Raw genomic sequence first — 21,528 nt, forward strand, 5'->3', positions numbered from 1 at the left:
ATAGAGTAGGAAGTACTTCATGTGATTGTGAAAACTGCACATTTTAAATTATGTGCTGCACCACTTCCATAAGATCATAATACACATATATGTGTAGATATATTAAAGCATCTTTTTCTAAATAAGAACTCTCCTATTTTAATGGTTTAGATATCCAATATGCTTTAAGAATAAAAACATCAATATGCCTATTGCATCCTTAACCAAGAGGGTAAACCTTATTTGTAAAAAACAATTCAAATCAAATCATATATTACCACAATTTTAAGCAAATCTAAACATATTACAGAATGGGTGGAGGGAAATATAATTTCCATCCTTGCAGAGAAGAAAATCCTTTATTAACAGATTCCCTAGGAGATAAGGGAATTATGAATATGGCCATTAAAACTTTTTTTTTTTTTTTACCCCAAACTGAACTTTTTGCACAGTTGTTACAAGTAAAGCAACCTGCATACCAACTTAAAAGCCACTCTTTGGGCAGTGACCCCCATATGACTTTATTAGTGAGGTACTATTAGAGTTATTTCAATTAATTAAAAATCTAATGCCCTAACTACAGTCTCTCACCACTTCTATTACACTACATTGCAGGGACTCAATTTCATTTGTGGTTTTCATAAGATGCAGTAAAGTTACAGTATCTTTTGTAAATTATGCAAGATAAACCTTTATTTAAACAAAGATTATAAAGATGTTTTTATTAATAATACTGTTTAAACATGTATCTAAAAATTTGCATTCATAATTTATTTTGAATGTGTTACAGAAAAATAACTTACAGAAGTTATTTTGCAATTAAGGCTTTCTTGCATAAAGTTGTTCATTTTTATACATTATATACAGTTTGCATCTATAAATCAGTATCACTTAGTGGACTACGTCCAAATGTAACTTTGAAAACAACAAAAACAATCTCTTTAGTCAATTAAATTAGCTTTCATATAATTTATAAAACAGTCAACATCAATGGAAATACAGTAACAATTGTAATCCTAAAAATGGAATTTTTAATTTTATTTTTTATTTTTTTTTACTTTTTAGACCAGTGCACTAGGAAATGATGGTCAGCTTCTGTTAAGGCTGCTATCTGTCTTAGCAAGTGAGCATAGATGACATAAGTAGAAGTGTTACTAAATTGAGGATTCTGAAAAAGATTAAAAAGATGTGTTAGGTTAATAAACTGCATAAAGGGAGAAAAGTCATTAGGATGTTTTCTTATGTTTGTTGTTGCCAATACAATTACACAGGAAAGGAATTCACAAAATTGCTGTGACAGTAGTAAAACTATGAAAAAAAAATATGCAACTTCTAGTCAAATAATACATAACTTCTGTACTGTAAAAGTATGATTTTTGTTTGTTTGTTTCAAAAGCCCACAGGTAATAAAGGCAACACTCAAACTATTTTTCTGGGTTAGCATTTACTGTGTAGCACATAAATTACACTCCTCTGAGTCATGTGCTTTCCATCTCAGTAATAAGGATTTTCACAGCTCCTGTCTTCCTGCACATCAATACAAACTTATTTCCCCTCTTACGTATGAGTTCACACATTCCCACTTTTCAGCAGGATATATTCCTTGTAATTCACAGGTATACCACCCCAGAGAAGAAAACTATTGTCTCAAAAAATTAAATCACCATCTGATCTTCTCAAATAACAGCAGAAACCTCTTGTTGTGTGGAGAGGTGTTACCTACACTGGCAAAATTTAAAGGGGAAACTTGCTACAAATGCAAATCCACTATAGTAGCAAAGGTGATAGGTTAACACAAACAGAAACAAGACAATGTAACCAGTCAGGTAGACTGAGGAGAGTCTGCTGGATAAAATGCAACACTGGAGAAAGTTACAGCAATATCAAACAGTGCATATACTGAAACTTTCTGGAAAGATCAGTTACAGCATACCAGTAAAGCAAATCTGGGAATAAGGAAGAACTACGAACAAGGAGCCTGTTAAAGCATTTGTTCTTTCAACCCACAAAATGATAGGAAACAATTACATGTCTGTTAGTTCATAGTTTTAGTATATGCAACCTTTCCCCATCAACTATCTTCCATTAAGCTCCCATTCCCATCATGCATACCCTATACTTCTTTCATATTTTAATACATACTTATAACAGGAAATTAAATGTGAAGTATCTCAGCTATACAAAGTATCATTTGCACGGTATACTGGTTTATAGATTATAAATTAAGCAGACATATACTTAAATAAAAATACTGTATTTTTCTTACCTGTAGAAGTATACAGTATGCTCTAAGATCATCTTTTGTTCGTGGCCTATGAATGAAATAATAAGCAGAACCATATATATTACATCATATTACACATATTAAGAGTCACGAAGTCATGCACTTTACAATTTAACTTTCCTTTGCTAATATGTGTAGAAAACCATATTTAATGATCTTCACTGCTCTCAGAAATTGAAAAGGAGACTTAAAGATTTTGTCTACTCTCTAAAGGCAGTAGGCTATTTTAGCATCTGTCTTTTGTGGCATAATACGAGAGAGAAGGCAAAAAAAAGTCAGAATTGAAGAATAAGAAGTGTTCCAAAGAGGGAAGTCCATGCTGTTGTCTATCTCAGGTGATACCACAGAAGAGTCTATTTGACCCATCTTTAATATTTCCTGCCAGAATTCTTCATACAAATCTACCACTGCAGCCTCTGCATTTCCTGCTGTTTATATACTTCAAGCTTTTACATACCACACATACACATGCAGCAACAGCACGGAGAAGTTAGTATAAAGTGGAGAATGGAATAGCCAAGGGTGGGGTCACAGGTAAGTCACAACAAGGCACTATCTCTTGCTATATCTTTTTTGTGAATCAAACTATGTATTTTCACTTCTATTTCCTCTTGCTAAAATGTTGTCATCTCCCAATCTCCTGCCTTTGGGCTACCCCTTTCTGCATCCCCTGCTGCCCTTTCTATGCTGTTGTCACACATGACCGTATTGTGAAGTAAACTTTGGATCATGGAATTATCTAGGTTAAAACATCCTAGTTGAGGTTGGGGGGTGGGCAGGGAGAATATGTTTTACTCTAGATAAATTCCTTAATTTATATCAGTTCAGATGCCCAAAAGATTGTCCTGACAACAAGCAGCTGAGATTCTGTGGAGGAATATATGGCTGGGTATGGGCCTGCCTCTCAGAGGTTCAATGTCAACTTACAGAGTTCAAGATACATTTCAGCAGATTTGCCTGACAAAAGGAGACAAGTTCTTATGAGTCAAATAAGTTGTATCAGAACATTTTCTTTCTTTGGCTAAAACAATAACGACAAAACATGTATCAGTTCTAAGTGCTGGAACAGCACTAATGCAAACATTTGTTATAATTACCCTTTCCATTCTTGTAGCAGACCATTAATTATTCCTTTTAGGACTGACTTCTGAACATCTTGAGGCTATGGAAAAAGGAGAGGAAAAATCATATCTGATGTAATCATACATATTCTATACAAGATATTGTATGTACAAGCAAATTTGTTTTGCTTGTGATTCAAGCCAGCTAAGAAATCTTTGTGCTACGATGCTGAGCTCCTAAGTATATTTCCTCACAGACTGAGCTGAGCTGAGGCCTGGAGTTGTGCCAACAGTGGCGTTCAATGCTTTAAACAACTTAATAACTGTAAATATAATTTCGAAATTACTCCTGTCCTTTACTAAGCACAGTACCTACTTTTTTCTACCCCACCCTCATATTTTCCTTTTTTTCCCACCATGTAGTGTTCCATTGCAGTTATGTCATATCTTGCAAGCAGTTTTTGAGATCTCTCACAGTATAAACTGTGCATTACCAGTAGCAAAAATTTCCTCCTCTTTTACTAGATTCTATGACAATTCTCATGGGACCATTTTAAGTATGTTTTGAGAGATTCTCCAGAAATTGTGCCTATCTGAGAAAAACTTTTTGTATAAATTGCTTCTTAACATATTTCTTTGCTGAAATAATCATTACAATGTTTTAAAACATTAATTCTTTTCTTCTACTTACAGTGTTTAGTAAGGCATCATAGACAATATTCACAAATTTTGCATTGATTCCAGAGTCCTCAATGGTATTAAATGGAGAACTGGTATCTTTCTGTAAGTCAGATAGTACATGAAACTTTTTAGTTTTGAAATGGTTTGAATATTTTAGCTATCTTTGAAAAATAAAAGTTTAACAGCAAGTTTAAACAAAACACACACAGATATAATGGTTTATTTTCCTTCTCAAAATAATAATCTAAGTTGATTTTATTAATATGTGAAAAATGAAGCTAAATAATACTAATATATACATTGGCAATATTCATGTAACTCCATTATCTTGTTGCTCTATGTTAAAAATGTAAGACGGTTTCAAATGATGAATTACATTGAATTTTCATCTTTCATCTTTGTTGTCGATTTATCATCAGACAAGAGCAACAAAATCATAAGCATTCAATGTTTGTGAAGCAACTAAAACTCACAGGTTATTTTGTCTAAGGTTCAGGCCTTATGGTCCATATTAAATGTCATAAGCACATTTTGCTCTGCAATAGGCAGGAAATATTAATTTAGCATGAATTCTGAATGTTTTCACACATGAATATGACCTTTCCCAAGGAGAACTGAGTATGCCATCACAACACAAGAACAGCTATACTACTTGAGCACATATCACATGTTTTTTTAGGGACAGGGAATTTCTGTTTCCAGATTTACATGGGCCTTCATACTAGCTGCATTAGCTTGCATATTTTTAAACTGTAGTTTGTGTAGAAAGTATCTACACCATCATAGCATCACAAAATGAACTACATACTGGAATTTTAGAGCTCCGCTACACTTGAAATATAGTTGATTAAATGGGAATTAATAAATCTATGCAATAACCAATTATGTACCAAAGGCAGGTAAAACCATGACAATACGATCTTGGTGGCTTTGAGTAACTAGCTGCAAGCCTTTAACTGGGGTTTTTGTAAACACTTTGAAGATACAAAGGACTGAAAGTACTAAACAGTATTATGAATTATTTTCTACCTTAAATGCAGCATTTATCTCCAGGAAAGAATCAAATGCTGTAGAATAAAAATCATGTACAGCTTTCCAATCTCCTGATGACTTAGCCTTTTCCACATCATCCCTAGAAAGAATATATTAAGATATTGATAATATAAGGATTCAATCTTTCCAACCACTTATACTTTAGACTGCACTGTAACTCTAAGCTTTCCCCACTAAGCACACTTAGAAGACAGATAAGTATAATACCAGTATCTTTCTAACATCTTCATTGTCATTTTAAGATCATGGTATTACAAGAGAACAAAAGCATATTTTGTATTTGATACACCTGAGCTATGTCTCTTATTCAAAATGTTAATTCATGGTGTCACAGTTCAGTATGTTAAGACAATTAGCAGAACAGAATTACACTGAAGATACACTGACAAGACAAAATTTCTGAGACTAATTTATTTAAGTATGCAGGCTCCTAAACTAGTCAAATTCATTATCATTTGTACAAAATTTTACTTCTCTTCAAATTTCTCAAATAAACTTTGTATGTGACTGTACACATTCGCTGAGAGGATAAGAAAATCTATGGATTTATTCTAAAGCCCTTTTAAGTATTAGACCTCAAAGCAAGTATCTGTATATGAAATTTTGTATGCTATCATACATTTAAAACAAACAAAAAAACACCAACCAACCTTTGAAGTAGAGTTTTATTTTAACTGTCTACAGTGCTGGGGATACAAAACCCAGTTTGCCTCTCCACAGATAATATCTTTTTACTAGATATTTAAAAAAAAGTTATCAGCAGGACATACAAAAAATTCTAATGACTTTTTAATACTATACTTGAATGTATAAAATTATTGATAATTACATAGTTAGACAGTAGTCAATAGATACAAAAATCTGAATATGGAAAAAATTTCAGCTCTTCAAATCACCTGAATACCAACAAAGGATCACTTCTTGTCAAATTCTCTTTTACACCTGTTTACTTTTCCACCAAATGCACACACTGACTAATCAAAAAGCATTCATTTTCCTCACTGAATGCACAAAATTTCAAACATGGAAAAGAGCAATGAAGAGTATATGCTTATACGTCTCTTGGAGCAACCGTGATTTATTCATTTTTACATCTGTTTGAAAAATAGAAGAATCAGGCTTCTTCCTAGGAATACTTCTCCCCATTTCCTGACCAAGATTATCCTACTGTAAAATGCTCAAGGGTATTACAGCAGCATAATGCTGCGCTGTGGGTGCTAAGGCTAAGAAAAAAATTGAATTAGTAAATACCCCTCTAAAAACATATCCACACTAAAGAAACACTCTGCCAATATATGTTCATGTATTACAGGCAGAATCGCCTAGTGTAGATACACCTTATGCCATTAGTCTTTCAACAAAGTTATGCCATTTCCTCAAATGACAGTGTCAACATCACAGTTTTTGGAAAATAGCTATGTTAAGTAGAGAAAAAACTCTGCCTATTGCTTTGTGCCCACAGAGAACCAAGAAAAGCCAGTAAAATTTTGTGGTGTAGACCTGACATGAGGAAAACAGGCTATCCTAGTTAAAAACAATTCAGGTGGTTTCCCTGGGGACTTCTGATAGTGTAGCTAAACCGATCAAGCATTGTGTGCCAAGTATCGTAATAGTGCTGGAAGAAGTCTAATGCAGACACAGTTTTGATTGAGGGTCTGTACTGATCTGGAAAAATAGAAGTGTAACACAAGACACTATTTCACATCAATTCTACTTCTACTTAAATCAGTGCTATGGAGCAGCAGCATAAATACGTCTGTGCACAGACTCTTTAATCTTAAAACTTTTTTTACTTAGACAAACTTAAAGCATAGTGCCTCTCATAAAGAAGTGCTAGAATAGCTTACACTTAAACTGCTTAAAATTGTAGTCACATAAGCAGCAAGGATACATAAAAAAATAAATAAGTTTTTGCCAGAAAACTAATATTGAAAATTAACACTTTTTAACATAATGCATGAAGAAAGGTCATTTGCAGTTTTAGCCAAAGGTAGAAGTAGTGCAGTCAACATAATTGCCACTCGAGGTCCTCAGATATGATGTTATACTTTTAAATGTCTGATGTGCAATGTTTCACACCAGACTGAGAATGCCCCGTACCTTGATGGACAGGACACACCATAATTGGCTGTACAAACAAAATACCTAAGACTGAAAGGGATTTTCTAGCCTACAATGTCACACATTTTTTTTTTTTCCAAAACTAAACATCCACTGAATGTCAGAAACTGAATTTCTAACTCTGAAATACAAGCTTTGCCATTTCTTGAACAGAACACCACTTCAAGGTAGAGAAATTATTTTGATAATTTCAACAGTAGCAGAGTTATCAATCCCACCATCACAACCAGACTAACTACTTGTCAGTTTTATGGATCGGGTTCCTCATTTGAGATTAACAAAATCAAATGTATGAACTAGGAAAAAATGAAGAAAGTCCAAAGAAAGAAAGCACATTTTTAGAAACATCAGTGTAACTTACTGAAAATCTTTCACAGTTTTGGTTTGGATAGGAAGGGAAGGTTCAGGAGGAATTGGTGCTTTCTGTTCTTGGGGTAGGGTCTCTATAGAGATGCGCTGCTTTTGTCGTACATCGAGGCAAATGGGTGGTAGATCTCTCACTTAGAAAAGTAAAGAACAATAAATATAATAATATACAATGCAATCGTATATAGAAACATATATATAGGATATATAGGAACTAGGAGAAAAAAAAAAGAAAACTCACATTGATTGATTCTACATCTTTAAACCCCAACTCATCCAAGTACTTTTCTTACCACGTGCTCATCCCAGACATGATGGAAACTTCAACTAATTGAAGGGAAATAAAACCCTAGAAGCAAAAACTGTTTCCTGAATTCGTAACTATGTCTTTGTGAACAAAGTGCTTCCTCCTGCCAATGGAGGGAGAAAATTGGCCAGTCTGTCTCTTATCGAAGGTCTTCTGAAAGAAGGGAGTCTCTACTGTTTTATAAATGAACTCCTGAACCAAGCTGCAAACAAATGATTTGCCTATTACAAAAACAAAGAAAGAAAACCATGCCGGATTTTCACAACTGAATTGCTGACATGCTGATGACCTGTGTTCCAAGTCACTAGAGAAAACAGAATAGCAAAATACTACACTTACATAAGACATCAGTAACACACACTGATATACATACAGCAGTATTCATACCACACAAGAAAACCCCAAATTCATACATAGTTTCATTTTTAGAAATGAGTGCTGCAGAATTTTCATTAAATCCATTTGTAGATGCTCAACCTTCTGAACATTAAGCCAAGTGCCTTCTAAAGTCAGATGCATAAAGAAAGCACCTATTCTGAACAACACATCTATCTGAACCTGTGAGGAACTGAAACTGAGCAAGTTAGAACATAATTACAAAAAAAAAAAAAAAAAGTCAAATGATATAGAATTTCAGTGATCCTGTCATATTTGCTGTTTGAAAGACAGATCTAGCAGTCCATGACTGGTAACAGTCACAAATAGTAGTGTTGTCCATTATTGTATTTACAATATATATTAAAAATACTGTAATATACAAACTGTAACACTACTGTTCCCTACACATAAGAAAAATCTCAAGCATGACCACAACAAAGTCCAACTGACATATGAGGACAAGCCTTCAGTCAGTTTTTCTACACTGTCACACATAATTTTAGCTAGCACTGACTGTGGATCACCTACAGCCTCTTAGAAGAATCTCTCCAATAAATTAAATGAGAAGTGCAAGTTTTCTGTCTTGTAGAGAATTATTGCTGAAACAGTAGCATCTTTAAACATTTCTTCCCAGTAAATTTGACTGCCTATTCCAAGTACAAATAGCAGTGTTTTAACAAGGATTTTCTATTCTACTCCTTACTTTCTATTTGATCTAAGAACATTATATTTGGTTTATGTGGCAAGGTTTTGGCAGCAGGGCAGCTGCAGGGGTGGCCTCTGTGAGAGGAGAGATGGGGCTGCCTCTATCTCAGACACAGATGGCTCCAAAACAGACCCACCACTAGCCAAAGCTGAACCCATTGGTTATGCTGGTAGCGCCTCTGTGATAATATATTTAAGAAAGGGTAAAAAGCACTGCACAGCAGCTGAGACACGGGAGGGATTATATATTAACAAAAAAAAAAAAAAAAAAAGAGAGAGAGAAAGAGAGCAAAACCACCCTACAGACACCCAGGTCAGTGGAGAAGCAGAGGGAGGAAGTGCTCCAGGCACTGGAGCAGATTCCCCTGCAGCCCATGGAGAAGACGAAGACCATGGTGAAGCAGGTTGTCCCCCTGCAGCCCACGAAGGACAGTGGTGGAGCAGATATCCACCTGCAGCCTGTGGCGAGCCCACACCTGGGCAGGCTGCTGGCAGAAACTGTGGCCCATGGGGGACCCACGCTGGAGCAGACCATTCCTAAAGGACTGTACCCTGTGGAAAGGGCCTACATTTGGAGCAGTTCTTGAAGTCCTGCAACTCATAGGAAGTATCTATGTTGGACAAGTTTGTGAAAGACTGTAACCTGTGGGAGAGACCCCATGCTGGAGCAGGGGATCAGCATGAAGAGAGATGAAGTTTTATGAGCTGACTGCAACCCCTCATTCCTCACCCCTCATGCTGCTTCAGGGAAAGGAGGTAGAAGACTGGGAACAAAGGAATCAAGTTGAGCCTGGGAAGAAGGAGGGGCAGGGTGAAGGTGTTTGGAGTTTTGTTTTTGTTTTGTTTAGCTGGCAATAAATTAATATCCTCAAGTCAAGTCTGTTTTGCCTGTGATGGTAACTGGAAAGTGGATTCCTTGTTTATAATCTCAACCCATGAGGTTTTTCATTTTATTTTCTCCCCAAATCCTGTTGAGGAAGGGGGAGTGATAGAGCAGCTTGGTGGGCATCTGGTAGCCAACAGAGTAAACCCACCAAAAACATGAAAAAAATATTCCAATGCAGTATACACAAATACCCATTTTACTGACAGTGTCTTTTCAAATATACTTAAAATACTTTTTCAGTCTGATTTATACTGCACATTTTTAAAAGCATTTATATGAATTATGACATACGTTTGGGATAAAAGATACTATATAAGATAAAAGTGTCCTCAAATGTCAAACAAATTAAACCAAAATCCTCTATGAATTGTCTGAGCCCTCTAAGCCCTTTCCAAGAGTTGTTTTTTAAAATTAACTAAACATCAAAGCAGTATCACTACTCTGCTGCCTACTCCATTTATCACAGCAGGGAAATAGATGCTAACAAAATCCCCTAAACCCAGAGGCAGATTCTTTTCACTCATGCTAATGACAGAGACACTGTCATTGTGACTTAAGTTGGCCACCATTCATCAGATGATAATAGATCTGAGCTGCCCTCAATCCCCGGAGTATGGCATTGATTATAGATATGGAACCTTGCCCATGCTCACAGCTGGAATTTAAAGCTATTTAAAGAGAAGAGTAGTAATTTAAAAATCAAAGTGGACACATAGATACTAAATTAATTTACGACAAGGCACCAAACAATCCCATCATGCAAATGCTCTGCTATTGCACATCATTCTCTGAAAGCAGGAGGGACTGACTTATAAGAAACTAAGACTATGTCTTCTTTTTATAATCTAAGGAAGATAAGTCATTTTTATTTAGGTCTCATTCTGTCTTCTCAACTTTAAATGGATTAAGCACTGAATTATAACCAACTGAATACACCGAAAAGAGGAAGATATTCTCTCCACATCAGTAGAAGAGACAGCTGCTGTCAGAAGCCGTTTCTCATTTCATTAAATTGAGGCTGCAGGTGCTAAGCTAGTAACTTGTGCCCTGTCAGTGATGTAATTTTTTTTTCAAATATATGCAGCTTAAATTATATATACTAAACCTGAGTTTTAATAATATGTTTAATAAATAATGTCAACTTCAATATGCTTTGCCATAATTCAAGTTTATTTGTAAAAAGATTTTGCTTGCCTGACATTCAAAAATATTAATTAAGATCTGTCACTTGAGTTCCATTGAGGAGAAACTTGAAACTTTATGTATTGAGTTGATAAGCAGCAATAACACGGTATTACAAGACAAGAAAAAGCAATAATTTCTGGCTGTTTGCCCAGTTACATCAAGTAAAAAGACTCAGCAATGAGTGACGGCCTAGGGAATGATGAAAAACTTTGAGGAAGAAAATCTCATTGATAGAAAGCAGAATTGACTAGTACAAAGAAATTTAGGGTGAATGAATTTAGAACAGCAGTTATTTTCAGTGACCAACACAGTTCCTGGCAGATGAAAATTTTCTAAGTAGGCAAAGCAAACAAATCTTACTTATATTTGTAACATATAAAAGAAGTAGAATCATCAAGTTCATATATAGATTTCATACTAGATCATTGTTGCATTAGAAGACTTGTTATATAAATTCAATCTCTGTGGCAGCTGCACAGAAAACAAATATCATCTCAGCTTTCATGTTGTATTTACCAGCATTACCTCTTCCACACTTTTGTTTTTCAATGAAGATAACATTCTTTGAACTTAAGCCTAAATTACTACCAGTATATGCACATATATATACACACACATTCAGAGAGATAGCATGTGTATAAATAAACTGAAAAAACCCCACCAACCACGCATCATTCCTGAATTCCAAAAGAGCAAAAGAAGCATTTTTAACTGAGAAGTTTGTTTTGATGGTTATTTTTTCCATAGAATACACATACCTCCTCAAAAAATTTTCAGTCCACCTTGGACTGTTCATAAAAACAATCCGGTTTTATATAAGCATGCTGCAACTACCAGAATACCTGTTCAATTTTACACATTGAGCTCTATTTCAAGAATATGTCCTTGACTATAATAAATATTGCCATGCATTAGTGCAGTGGAAATTAATAGCTAAGTACTTATGAGGCAGTAAATACAACTGTGACAGTATCATGTGCAGCAAAACCTGAGGGCTCTTGAAGAGAGAGGTGTTTAGAATTTACCATTCTTGTCAGGTACAAAAAAAAAAAAAGGGGGGGGGGAGGGGCGCCAACATATTTCTTCTGTTTAGTGAAAGGAATTCTGCAAAAGGGTACTGTATTTCTGTATTTGTCACATTGCTTGGCCCAATACCAGATTTAATTTTACTTTGTCCTACATTTTATTAAGCAGTAGGCTTTCATAACATAAGACTGTATTAAGCAGCTATTCAGACAGAAGCTGGACAGGAAACAAGTGAGCCTTCCACAATGAAAGACAGTAACTTGGGGTCTATGAATCAACTGCATGCATGTTTCTGTTAAAAAGGCTAGCGGCTGAGTAGATAATATCGACAAGAGGTCACTTTTAGCTTCTGAGGAAAAGAATGCTATCTGAGAAAGGCAAAACGTTTTATTTCTCTGCCAACTTTTTGATTGCAACAATATTGCAATTGTTTACATGCAATTCATTCTTTAAAATATATAGGTGAGAGCAATGGCCACCTGAAGGTTGTTTTTCCAGTTTTGTTGGCTCATCCCTACAGCATGCATCATAAGAATCAGCAGATCTCTGACCTGCTTTGCGGCATCTTCTTTTTGCCTCACCCCAAGTATTGCCATCAAGAACAACACTTCTACCTTAACTCCAGTAAGTTATGCAGCAGTGGGAGAATTCTTCACTGGCCATCTCTAGCCACCTTGGTATCCTTTGTGTAGTACAAAGTGACTTGAGCAAAGTACAAAGTCCTGTGCAAGCTGTCATTTAAATATAATTGCCTTTTGTGGGTCAGTGACTCGCCCCCCCTCCCTTATTTTTTTTCTTTAAAAAAGTAGGAAATACTTCCTTGCTGTGTAACAAAAATTGCTGAAAAAAAAAGTCTTCAATTGCCTTTTACTTTTGCAGTATAGCTAGCAAGTATACAACGATTATTTTAGTGAGGATCCAATCCTGCAAGGCAGAAACCATCTTTTTCTGAGAAACTTTGAAACTGATAATACCTGTCCACAGTTTTGTGTCAAACTCACACTACTGAGTTCTTTTAACTAATGAAGTCTTTCTTTCTTGCCTCAAATTCATCAAGTGCTATAAAGACTTGTAGAACCACAGAACAATAAGGCCAAGGGACCTGGCTCAGGGGCAAGATCAATACAAACCTGACAAATGTTTGTACCATGTTTTATCAAAAGTCCCAAATTACTGAAATTCCATCTCCTAGCCCCAAAATCTAATAAAAACTTAAGGTCTAACTGCAATGTCATCTCACCAGTCTTCATGATTCTAGCTTATCATACTGAATACACAGCTCCACTTTCTATCTTCTCAACAATTATCATTACCTCATTGTACCACAAATACCTTCCTTTTTCCCTTTAAAGATCTTCAGAACTTACCGATCTTTGCCTGTGCATTTTATTTTGTGTTATCGCTGGCCTTCATCTTCACTGAAAAACAGGAACTCCCAGCAACTGTCTCCCTTAAGAGCCCTATGCTTGCCTCATCCCTGCCACCCTTCAGATGGCAATAGGAAAATCTTCTCCATAAAGTTCTGACAATTTCTAGTGAAACTACCATATGACTGCAGTTAAACAGATAGTAGCTGCAGATGGACTACTGAATCTGTAACTTTCTTTAAAACTTCAGATGATTATTTCATCCTCCAAGTCTATTTGTTTTTCTTATCTAACTTGTCTCTATGACATAACATCTACAGAGGGTAGACTATCATACAAATCCCTACCTGTACAATGTACAGCACAGAATAATTTAATGAAATCTGGATTTCTAGATTTTCTGGCACTACCACAATACAACTATTGGCAGAACACTGAGCACCTTCTTAAATTGGTAACTAAGTAACACGGGGCTTTTATTCTCTTACCATTTTTGATGTTGGGTATAACAAGTTGAGTGGGCGAATTTCTGTTTCCGATGCCTTCTTTCTTTTGGTTGATAGTTGTGATGAAATTGCTGAAAGTGGAAAACTGATTTTTGGCTCCTCTCTCCAATCCCTGTAATTAAGATGACAGCATGCTATAAAGGGCTAATACATTACTGCAAGAGTAATTTTACTCACGAGGCATTACACAGAATATTCAAATACCTTTTATCTTGAAATCAAAGTGGAAATACCTAAATAAGACATAAATGACGATTCTGCAAGTTTATTTCAAATTGAATCAGAAGAGATACCATAGGAATTCCTTTCATTATATTAAAAAACTCAAGTATTCTTTTGCAGGATATGAAGATATCCTTGGATTACTGTGAGGAAAACACAATACGATTAAAATGTTTTCAACAATATCCTAACTTTCTGTATCTTAAGTTCTAATTAATTCAATATTCCTCACTACATCCAGCTCAGTTTAAACAGATCAAAGTATCACATATTACCTTTTCCAAATAACCCTAATATGCTGAAGTAGTTTAGACAAATTTCCCAAGACTTGAAATGTGGGGTCAAAAATTCTATGTGAGCTAACCTGCTAACAAAATTTAAATACTGGCTACCTGGGTAAAAACCCCTAATGATTCAAAATCATCAGCACCCGCTGCCACTGAAGAAAGTCTAGCCAACAAACATTTGTTAATGCAGTGTTAAAAAAATACCTGCTTGAGCACCTGTATGTGCTGCCACCAAAGAGTCTACACAAGCCTTTGCTAAGAAGTGTTTTAACACTGAACAGAAGTGAAATCACACAACAGACTTCCAAAGGATTGTGCCAATTGGTCTCTTTAACACTAAGTGCTATTAGATATAGTTATTTACTCTGAAGGATTTGCAAAGCATAGGTGGGTTAAGGGGCTTGTCCAAGATGACAGAAGTCACACAAGGGAGATTTTAATTTCCACCTCAGTTCCAAGTCATCAGTTGATATCAAGCAAAGGTAGATCAGCTCAAAAAAATTATATACACTCTTGCTGCACATCATGATTTTAAGCCTCATATCAAGCAGATGAATGTTTAGGTTAATATCTCAGGAAAAAAAAAATGTTTTCATGCAAATCAAATCTGTAATTCCCCAAATGAGAATAAAAATTCTAGAATAATTAACATAATATCCTATCAATTTTTTTAAACCCATACATATCCCTTTCCCCTTAAGAGTAGTAAATTTGGACTAAAACACACAGCCAGAGTTCCAAGGAAAGCATTTCCCTTCTACCACAACACCCTGAAATACCACCAGGAGGGTAATAACACAGCCCATAAACCTGCCATGCTGCAGAATACGTGAGCTGGTACATTGTCATGAATATTAAATAACTGTGGCACAAACAGCTATTTTACCATGGCTTAGAACTCCACAAATTATAAATCTGAATGATCAGCAGGACTTTTGGCTTTAAAAACACCCAGTTTCAATGTTTAGCTCCAAATTCCTTGTACGTAACAAACATTCAAAAATAAAATGTAATTACCACTATAATTTTCACATTAACTTTTTCTTCTATTTTATAACCTTTGAAATACCATTAAGATGCTTCTTAAAAATCATCCAGCACATGACTGGTAAAAAACAGACCCTGAACAAACACGACAAGACATGATTGTCTGAAAAAGGACTTTTAAACAAATCCAGATATGAGGTTAATCCGCTGTGTCACAAAATCTATGCTTTAGGTACAAAACCTCTGGAGCTTGGACTAGTCTAATTATGATTAATAGTGAATAGCTATCATAGATTATTGATAAGAGGAGCTTTTACGAAGCAGACTTTTTGACTGACTCAGCTTTCTGGGTTTTAGTCCAGTCATACCACTGAAATGGTATAGTTGAACAGTTATTGAAAAACCTTCTTAATTCCAGCTTCCTCAGCAATAATCAGAAAGAACAAAAATTGCACGTGCTATTTAACTCAGTCATCCTGCTCCAAGTGCAGTTAACACAATATTAAACAAATGTATGGACAAAGCCTTTACTGGAAAGCTCTGGAGGAATACTTGGAAACTGCATGCCCATCTCTGACATCTCCTGGGAGAGTAATCTAGGACAAGTGTATAGCACCATGTAATACAAAATTTTGTAGGAGGTCAGTGAGCCTCTAGAGACTAAGACTCTACACACATACTGCCATCAAAAAACTGAACCCCCAAATAAAGAATGAGTATGTTTAGAGGGAGTAAGTTGATCAAAGTAATCTTTAATCCTCTTTTTAAAAGAGCATATTAATAACCCACAACTCTGTTGGCTTCTTAGTGGAAGTTTTCCAAGGCATTAAGCCCTCCATAAGACTGGAGTGGTACTAGCACTATACTTTATAGATCTATGTTTTTCATTATTTAAGTTAAATTAGATGGTGAAAATAAGTCAAACTGTTTGCAAAGACCACATACAGAGTGCTTTCTGCGAAGAGACAAAAGATCGTCTAGAAAAGTTTCTTGAAAATCCTACTCTTTAGCCCTAACATAACTCACTCAAGACCCTTACATACATGGCAAGGAAAGGTCAGTAAGGAGTGAAAGGTTTTCTTCCCTGTGCAAGAACACATGGAGGACACTCAGATTACCTAAAGGCAGCTGTCTATGCAGCAGCCTACACAAGGATTAGGATTTTCCCCTTCCATTAATATCATGAAATGTGTAATGCAGGACTGGTTTTGCTTTACAGATGCTTCTACTTGTTCCTGCTTACAATGTGGCAGGTTATTTAGCTTCCCACAAGTTTCTTTTCAGAATGTGAATACAGACCTCCAAACCATCACTCCTTATGCATTATTTCCAATCACCTTTTGGCCCATAAGAAAAGCCTGAACTCCTTTAAGGATAAGGTGAATTTATTCATAGACTAATTTAACCTCCACAACTTTTCTCAGAAATAAAATAATAATAAAAAAAAAAAAAAAAAAAAAAAGATTAACCATTCTTCCATAACTCCACATGGCCCTTGGCTAGGAAAAGCTATGATATAAATGACAATAGCAATAGTCACATAATGCCTTTATTCCAATTTACAGCTAGCTTAAATTCCAGATGAGACATCCTTCACATGCATGCTCTTAGGAGAAAAAGGATATCACGGTTATCTGTTGACTTACTAAAATTCTGACCTTTTCCATAGCTATTCTGGAAAATGGAAACTGTTTAAAGGATGTGTCACACCTTCATGCTGCCTTCGAGGAAGCTCTAGTCATGCCACATCAGTTGCACAAATCCATGGTGGGTCTTTAGCACACCGAAGAAAATGTCAATTACACAAAATCTGGGGAGATGTTCTGAGACAAGAATATCTTCATATAGAAACAATGTATAGTATCTATATCACCACAGTCATCATGAGGGCTATAAATTTAGAAATAACAGGCAGACAGAATATGAAAATTAAGGTCATCTGGAGTATCACTGTATTTGTATCAGGCATGTATTTTTAAAGGAAGGGAATTTTAATGGGAAAGAAACATGAATAAGCAAAGATTTTTTTTTTTTTAAGAGACAGTAATTTCCCCCTTTTGTCTGCATATTACAAACTTTTCCCCACTTCAACGAGGGGGAAGCTGAGAACATATTTCTCTCTTTAAAAGTGTTTGAGAGGATTTGATTAAGTAACGCTCATTTTTTTGATGTTCAATCAGAACTTGTATTAAAATCATGCTATATCTGATAAATCTTGACATACTTCACAAAGCCCTAGAATCAGATGTGTAGGTTGGACACAACTAGGGCTTAGCAGACCAACAGTCCAATAGTTTCTTTACAGAAACTCGTAAGGGTCTTGCAAAAACAGACCTACATTCCCTATTTGGTACATTTGGATCAAAAACTGCATTCTGCTGCTACAAACAGAGAAATCCAGGGCTATGCAAATATCTATTACAACTGTCCCCAAAACTCTCCCTCTGTAACACACTATTAAAACCCATATTCAGCTCTTTGTAAAATCAAAATCCCACATGCATTTGACAAGCAATCACACCTAGCCAGATCTCAGCTCCTCTGTAGCAGATGAATTTAGACAATTTATGCCAGTGGGCAACAGTTCAGAGCTACGTGAAGGATGGTCGGCTACAAACAAGTTCTACTGATTCTTAAGACAGTGGAAATTCTACATGGCTGTCCAGCTGTACACGTTTTTCATTAGCTGAGCTAACCCTGACACATTTTAGACTGGCATTTGTATCTTTATTCTACAGGACTAGCATTTGCCATTCAAAGTCTGAAGTGGAGATTTTCAAAGGTAAAAATAACTCCTGGGCACTTGTCCATTACAGACTTGTCCCACAAAATCTGTATGTGAATCACAAGAACAAACACATTCTTCCACATTCAGACAGATTTGCAAAGCTGAAAGCCTTTCAGAAGATTGGAACGTTGTAGGCAAAACACAAAATTGGCAGAATTGCTCAAAGGAGTTTGCAGTTTGTCTACGATTACTTCGTTTAACATTACAACTATTTCATGACAGTCATAAACATTAGATGCTCAATCTTTTAAACTCAAATTATGTAAAACGATAATTTCTAGTAAGTCAGATACTTATCAGAACTGTTGAATTAAATCTTGTAACTGTGTCACTTACTACAGGATTGGTAAAATTTTTGCTCTGTTGTTGGACTGAAGTAACTTACAACAAGATTTAACACTGAGCTACGTAAGACATTCAACTCATGCCAGGAAAATTTTATGTTTCGTAATATTGTATGGACAGCAGAAAAAATCCATAACTCCAATAAAATTAAAAATCTTAAGTGAAGTTTCTGAAATTTTATTTTGGCAAATATCCTTCTCAATTTTTTACCCATGTTAACTCATTCATCAGTTATTGAAATGTTTTGTCATCTTTGCTTCAACTCAAACTAAAAACCGGAAAAGACCTTTTAGGAAGTTAAAAATATAGCTAGCTCTCTTGCTATTAAGTGTATTAAGAGCTGAAATCCTCCACCCCCGAAAACCGTTAATGAACATTCACAGTGCTGCAAACCTTCAGTCATGACTAACCCAAAAGAGCAGACCGTTGTAAAATGTTAAAGAACTATAAGTAGACAGAGAATTTATAGCTTCATTATGTCACTGCTTACAGATGCACTTGTTATTTTTAAGAAACTTGAATGAAAGCCTCTCAACGGAAAAGAACATGAAAGAAAATGAACATGATGCTCCCCCCACCACCACCACCATGAAGAAAGCAGCAAACATCGCAAATGACATCGGGGACCGCACGGACGGTCAGCACCCGGGCGCTGGGGTCTCCCGGCCCCGCCGGCGGCCGCAGGAGACCTACCCCGGCAGCGGCGCTGGACGCCGACGGGATGGGCGGCAGTTTCTCTCGCTCCTTTTCTTTCTCTCCTCCTTCCTCCTCTTCTTCCCCATCCTCGCCGCCCTCCTCGGCTGACGGGGGCGCCGCGCTGCCCTGGCTCAGCTCCGCGCCCGGCGGGATCCCCGCGCCGCGGCGGAGGTCGGCGGCAGCCGTGGCCGCCGGCGGGCTCTGCAGCGACATGGCCCCGCTCCCGGCCGCCCCGCGCCTCTCTCCCAACGGCAGCCCCTCAGCCCCCGCGGCTTCTTCTTCTTCTTCTTTTTTTTCTTCTCCTCCTCCTCCTCCTCCTCCCGCCTGCCCCCAAGGAGCCCCTGCGGGCACCCCCGGTGCCGCCGCTCCGCTCCGCGCGGGGCCGCCGCGGCAATGCAGCAGCAGCCGGGCTGCTCCCGGGCGCTCAGACACCCCCGCACGGCGGGGCGGGGCGGGGCGCAGGCCTGCCGCCCCCGCCGCGGCCCCGGCGAGGAGGGGGAGCGAGGGACGCGGCGGAGCGGAGGCGGCTGCCGCCGCCGGACTCCGCTACCCTTGCGCCCCCTCAGCCACCGCGCCACCTACAGCCCACGGGCAGGACGGGGGGCCGCCGCCGCCGCCGCCATGTTGTTTATAGGCGGCTCATAGAAACGCGCTTGGCGACCGGGGGCGCCGCGCGGGGGCAGCGGAGGACACGGCTACGGAAACGCCGTAGCGCCGGGAGAGCCGCGCTGCCGGCCAGGCGGCGCCGGGCGTACGGGAATCTGGGCTGTCCCCCGCGCTCTGCGCAGCCGCGCGGGCGAGGGGCTTCGCTCGCTGCGGGGGGGGGGCGCCGCCGGGCCCCGGGGTGGCGGGGATGCCCGGCAGCGCCCACCGGCAGCGCCCACCGGCAGCGCCCCCGTGAAGTGATGCTGCCGCCGGCCGGGCTCTCCCGCCTCCTAGCGAAGTCGTACCACCCGCATCCCCCGCGAGCGGGGAACGGCCTCCTGCGGGGCCGCGGCGGCAGCCCGGGCCGGGCATGGCAGCGAGGAAACACACGAGTAATAGATACAAAACTGCGGTGCAGGGACCTCGGAGCGGGTAGCGGCACGGCACTCCCGCTCCTCCTTCACACCGTGCCGGTGCTGTGCGTTGCACCGCTGGCAGGGACTGCGCTGTTCGTGGCACCTCTCACACCGCCCGGTCACCTCACGGTACCTTCATCACAGCCCCAAGTCAGGCTCTAACGAGGAAAATACAGAAATGACGTGTAAAAGCTTAGTCCCCTCTGTCTTTCACTGTCAAAGGCAGTGTGGTGCTGGGGCCTGGGTGATGGCAGGTCCTGGCCCTTTGTTTGGACAGATCTTGCAAAGCCTGAGGTAATACCTGCTGTCAGAGCCTCTGTGCAGTAGCCTGGGCTTGCAGAAGCTTTGCTGTAATACTATATTTTAAAAATCATCCTCAGAAGATGTGCTATTTTGAACTGGTTGCAATACAATGTCTAGACTAGGTATAATACAGCATTTGTGGGGTATTGACCTGCCACTCGGCTTGGTATCCATAGGTATGGGAGTCCTGCGTGTGAGGGGTGCTGAGTATGTGTACACTAAGCTACATAAAATTTAAGCCCTTCAAGCCATTAGCTCCCAGACGAAACAAGTTGCTTTCAGACCACTCTAATTTTGAGTTTGGAGGAGAGTTCCCCTCCCAGCTTCAGGATCAAAGGAGTGTGAATAGCATTACAGACCACTTGAAACAAACCTTCAGAATTGTCTTTCAGATGGAGGTAAGCCACGTGATAGTTTTTCTCAGTATTGGCATTACACGTGTAGCTCCTGCAGGTTGGAGCTGTGGTAAAGATATCTATAAACTGCATAAATTCAAGGGCATAATAGGTAATGCAGTGTTAATCTAACACATTGAAAAATGCTTTCCCTTTTCGAAGGAACTGGCAGACCTGGAGTTTATTAGGTTTCATTAAGAAATTGCTTTCACCAAGTTACATATAAGAGCTGGTTTTCCAGGAAGCTCGCTCCTCACTGTGCTTACTTCCCAGTTGCTCTCAGTGGTTTGCATGAATAAATCACCTGCTGCACTTAAACAAAGCCCCCCGAACACTCATCTTTTTCATCTACATGCCAAGAAATAACATAATGATAGTAATCACAACAACTTCAGTACAAGCGGCTATACACCCAGTGGCAGTCCCCAACTGGAAGTAATTGGCACAGCTGTTTTGTGGAGCTGTGCCATCTTGAAACATGGAAGGATCTGCTCCATTATTCCTGCAGAGAGATGAAACGTAGGAAGGCATGTATACAA

At 38.4% G+C, this 21,528-nt stretch overlaps 1 protein-coding gene across 4 annotated transcripts in view; it reads right to left on the reverse strand.

Annotated features, from left to right (window-relative positions):
• Nucleotides 1-19,843, reverse strand: part of HECTD2 (HECT domain E3 ubiquitin protein ligase 2) — a 41,344-nt gene extending 21,501 nt beyond the window's left edge. For 2 of the 4 annotated variants that reach the window (XM_042790370.1, XM_042790364.1), the window contains exons 1-8: nucleotides 19,228-19,842; nucleotides 13,888-14,017; nucleotides 7,541-7,679; nucleotides 5,035-5,137; nucleotides 4,016-4,105; nucleotides 3,361-3,425; nucleotides 2,246-2,291; nucleotides 1,038-1,147 (exon numbers count right to left, since the gene is read on the reverse strand). In XM_042790370.1, coding sequence (XP_042646304.1) covers nucleotides 1,038-1,147; nucleotides 2,246-2,291; nucleotides 3,361-3,425; nucleotides 4,016-4,105; nucleotides 5,035-5,137; nucleotides 7,541-7,679; nucleotides 13,888-14,017; nucleotides 19,228-19,443 — 899 coding nt within the window. In that variant the 5' untranslated portion in view covers nucleotides 19,444-19,842. Of the gene's footprint in view, nucleotides 1-1,037; nucleotides 1,148-2,245; nucleotides 2,292-3,360; nucleotides 3,426-4,015; nucleotides 4,106-5,034; nucleotides 5,138-7,540; nucleotides 7,680-13,887; nucleotides 14,018-19,227 lie in introns of all 4 variants that reach the window. The other 2 variants (XM_042790379.1, XM_042790385.1) reach the window with 1 other exon arrangement.
• Between the last annotated feature and the right edge of the window lie 1,685 nt (nucleotides 19,844-21,528).

The sequence above is a fragment of the Tyto alba genome, unplaced genomic scaffold, assembly GCF_018691265.1.
Source record: "Tyto alba isolate M040663 unplaced genomic scaffold, T.alba_DEE_v4.0 Super-Scaffold_1, whole genome shotgun sequence".
Taxonomy (NCBI): domain Eukaryota; kingdom Metazoa; phylum Chordata; class Aves; order Strigiformes; family Tytonidae; genus Tyto; species Tyto alba.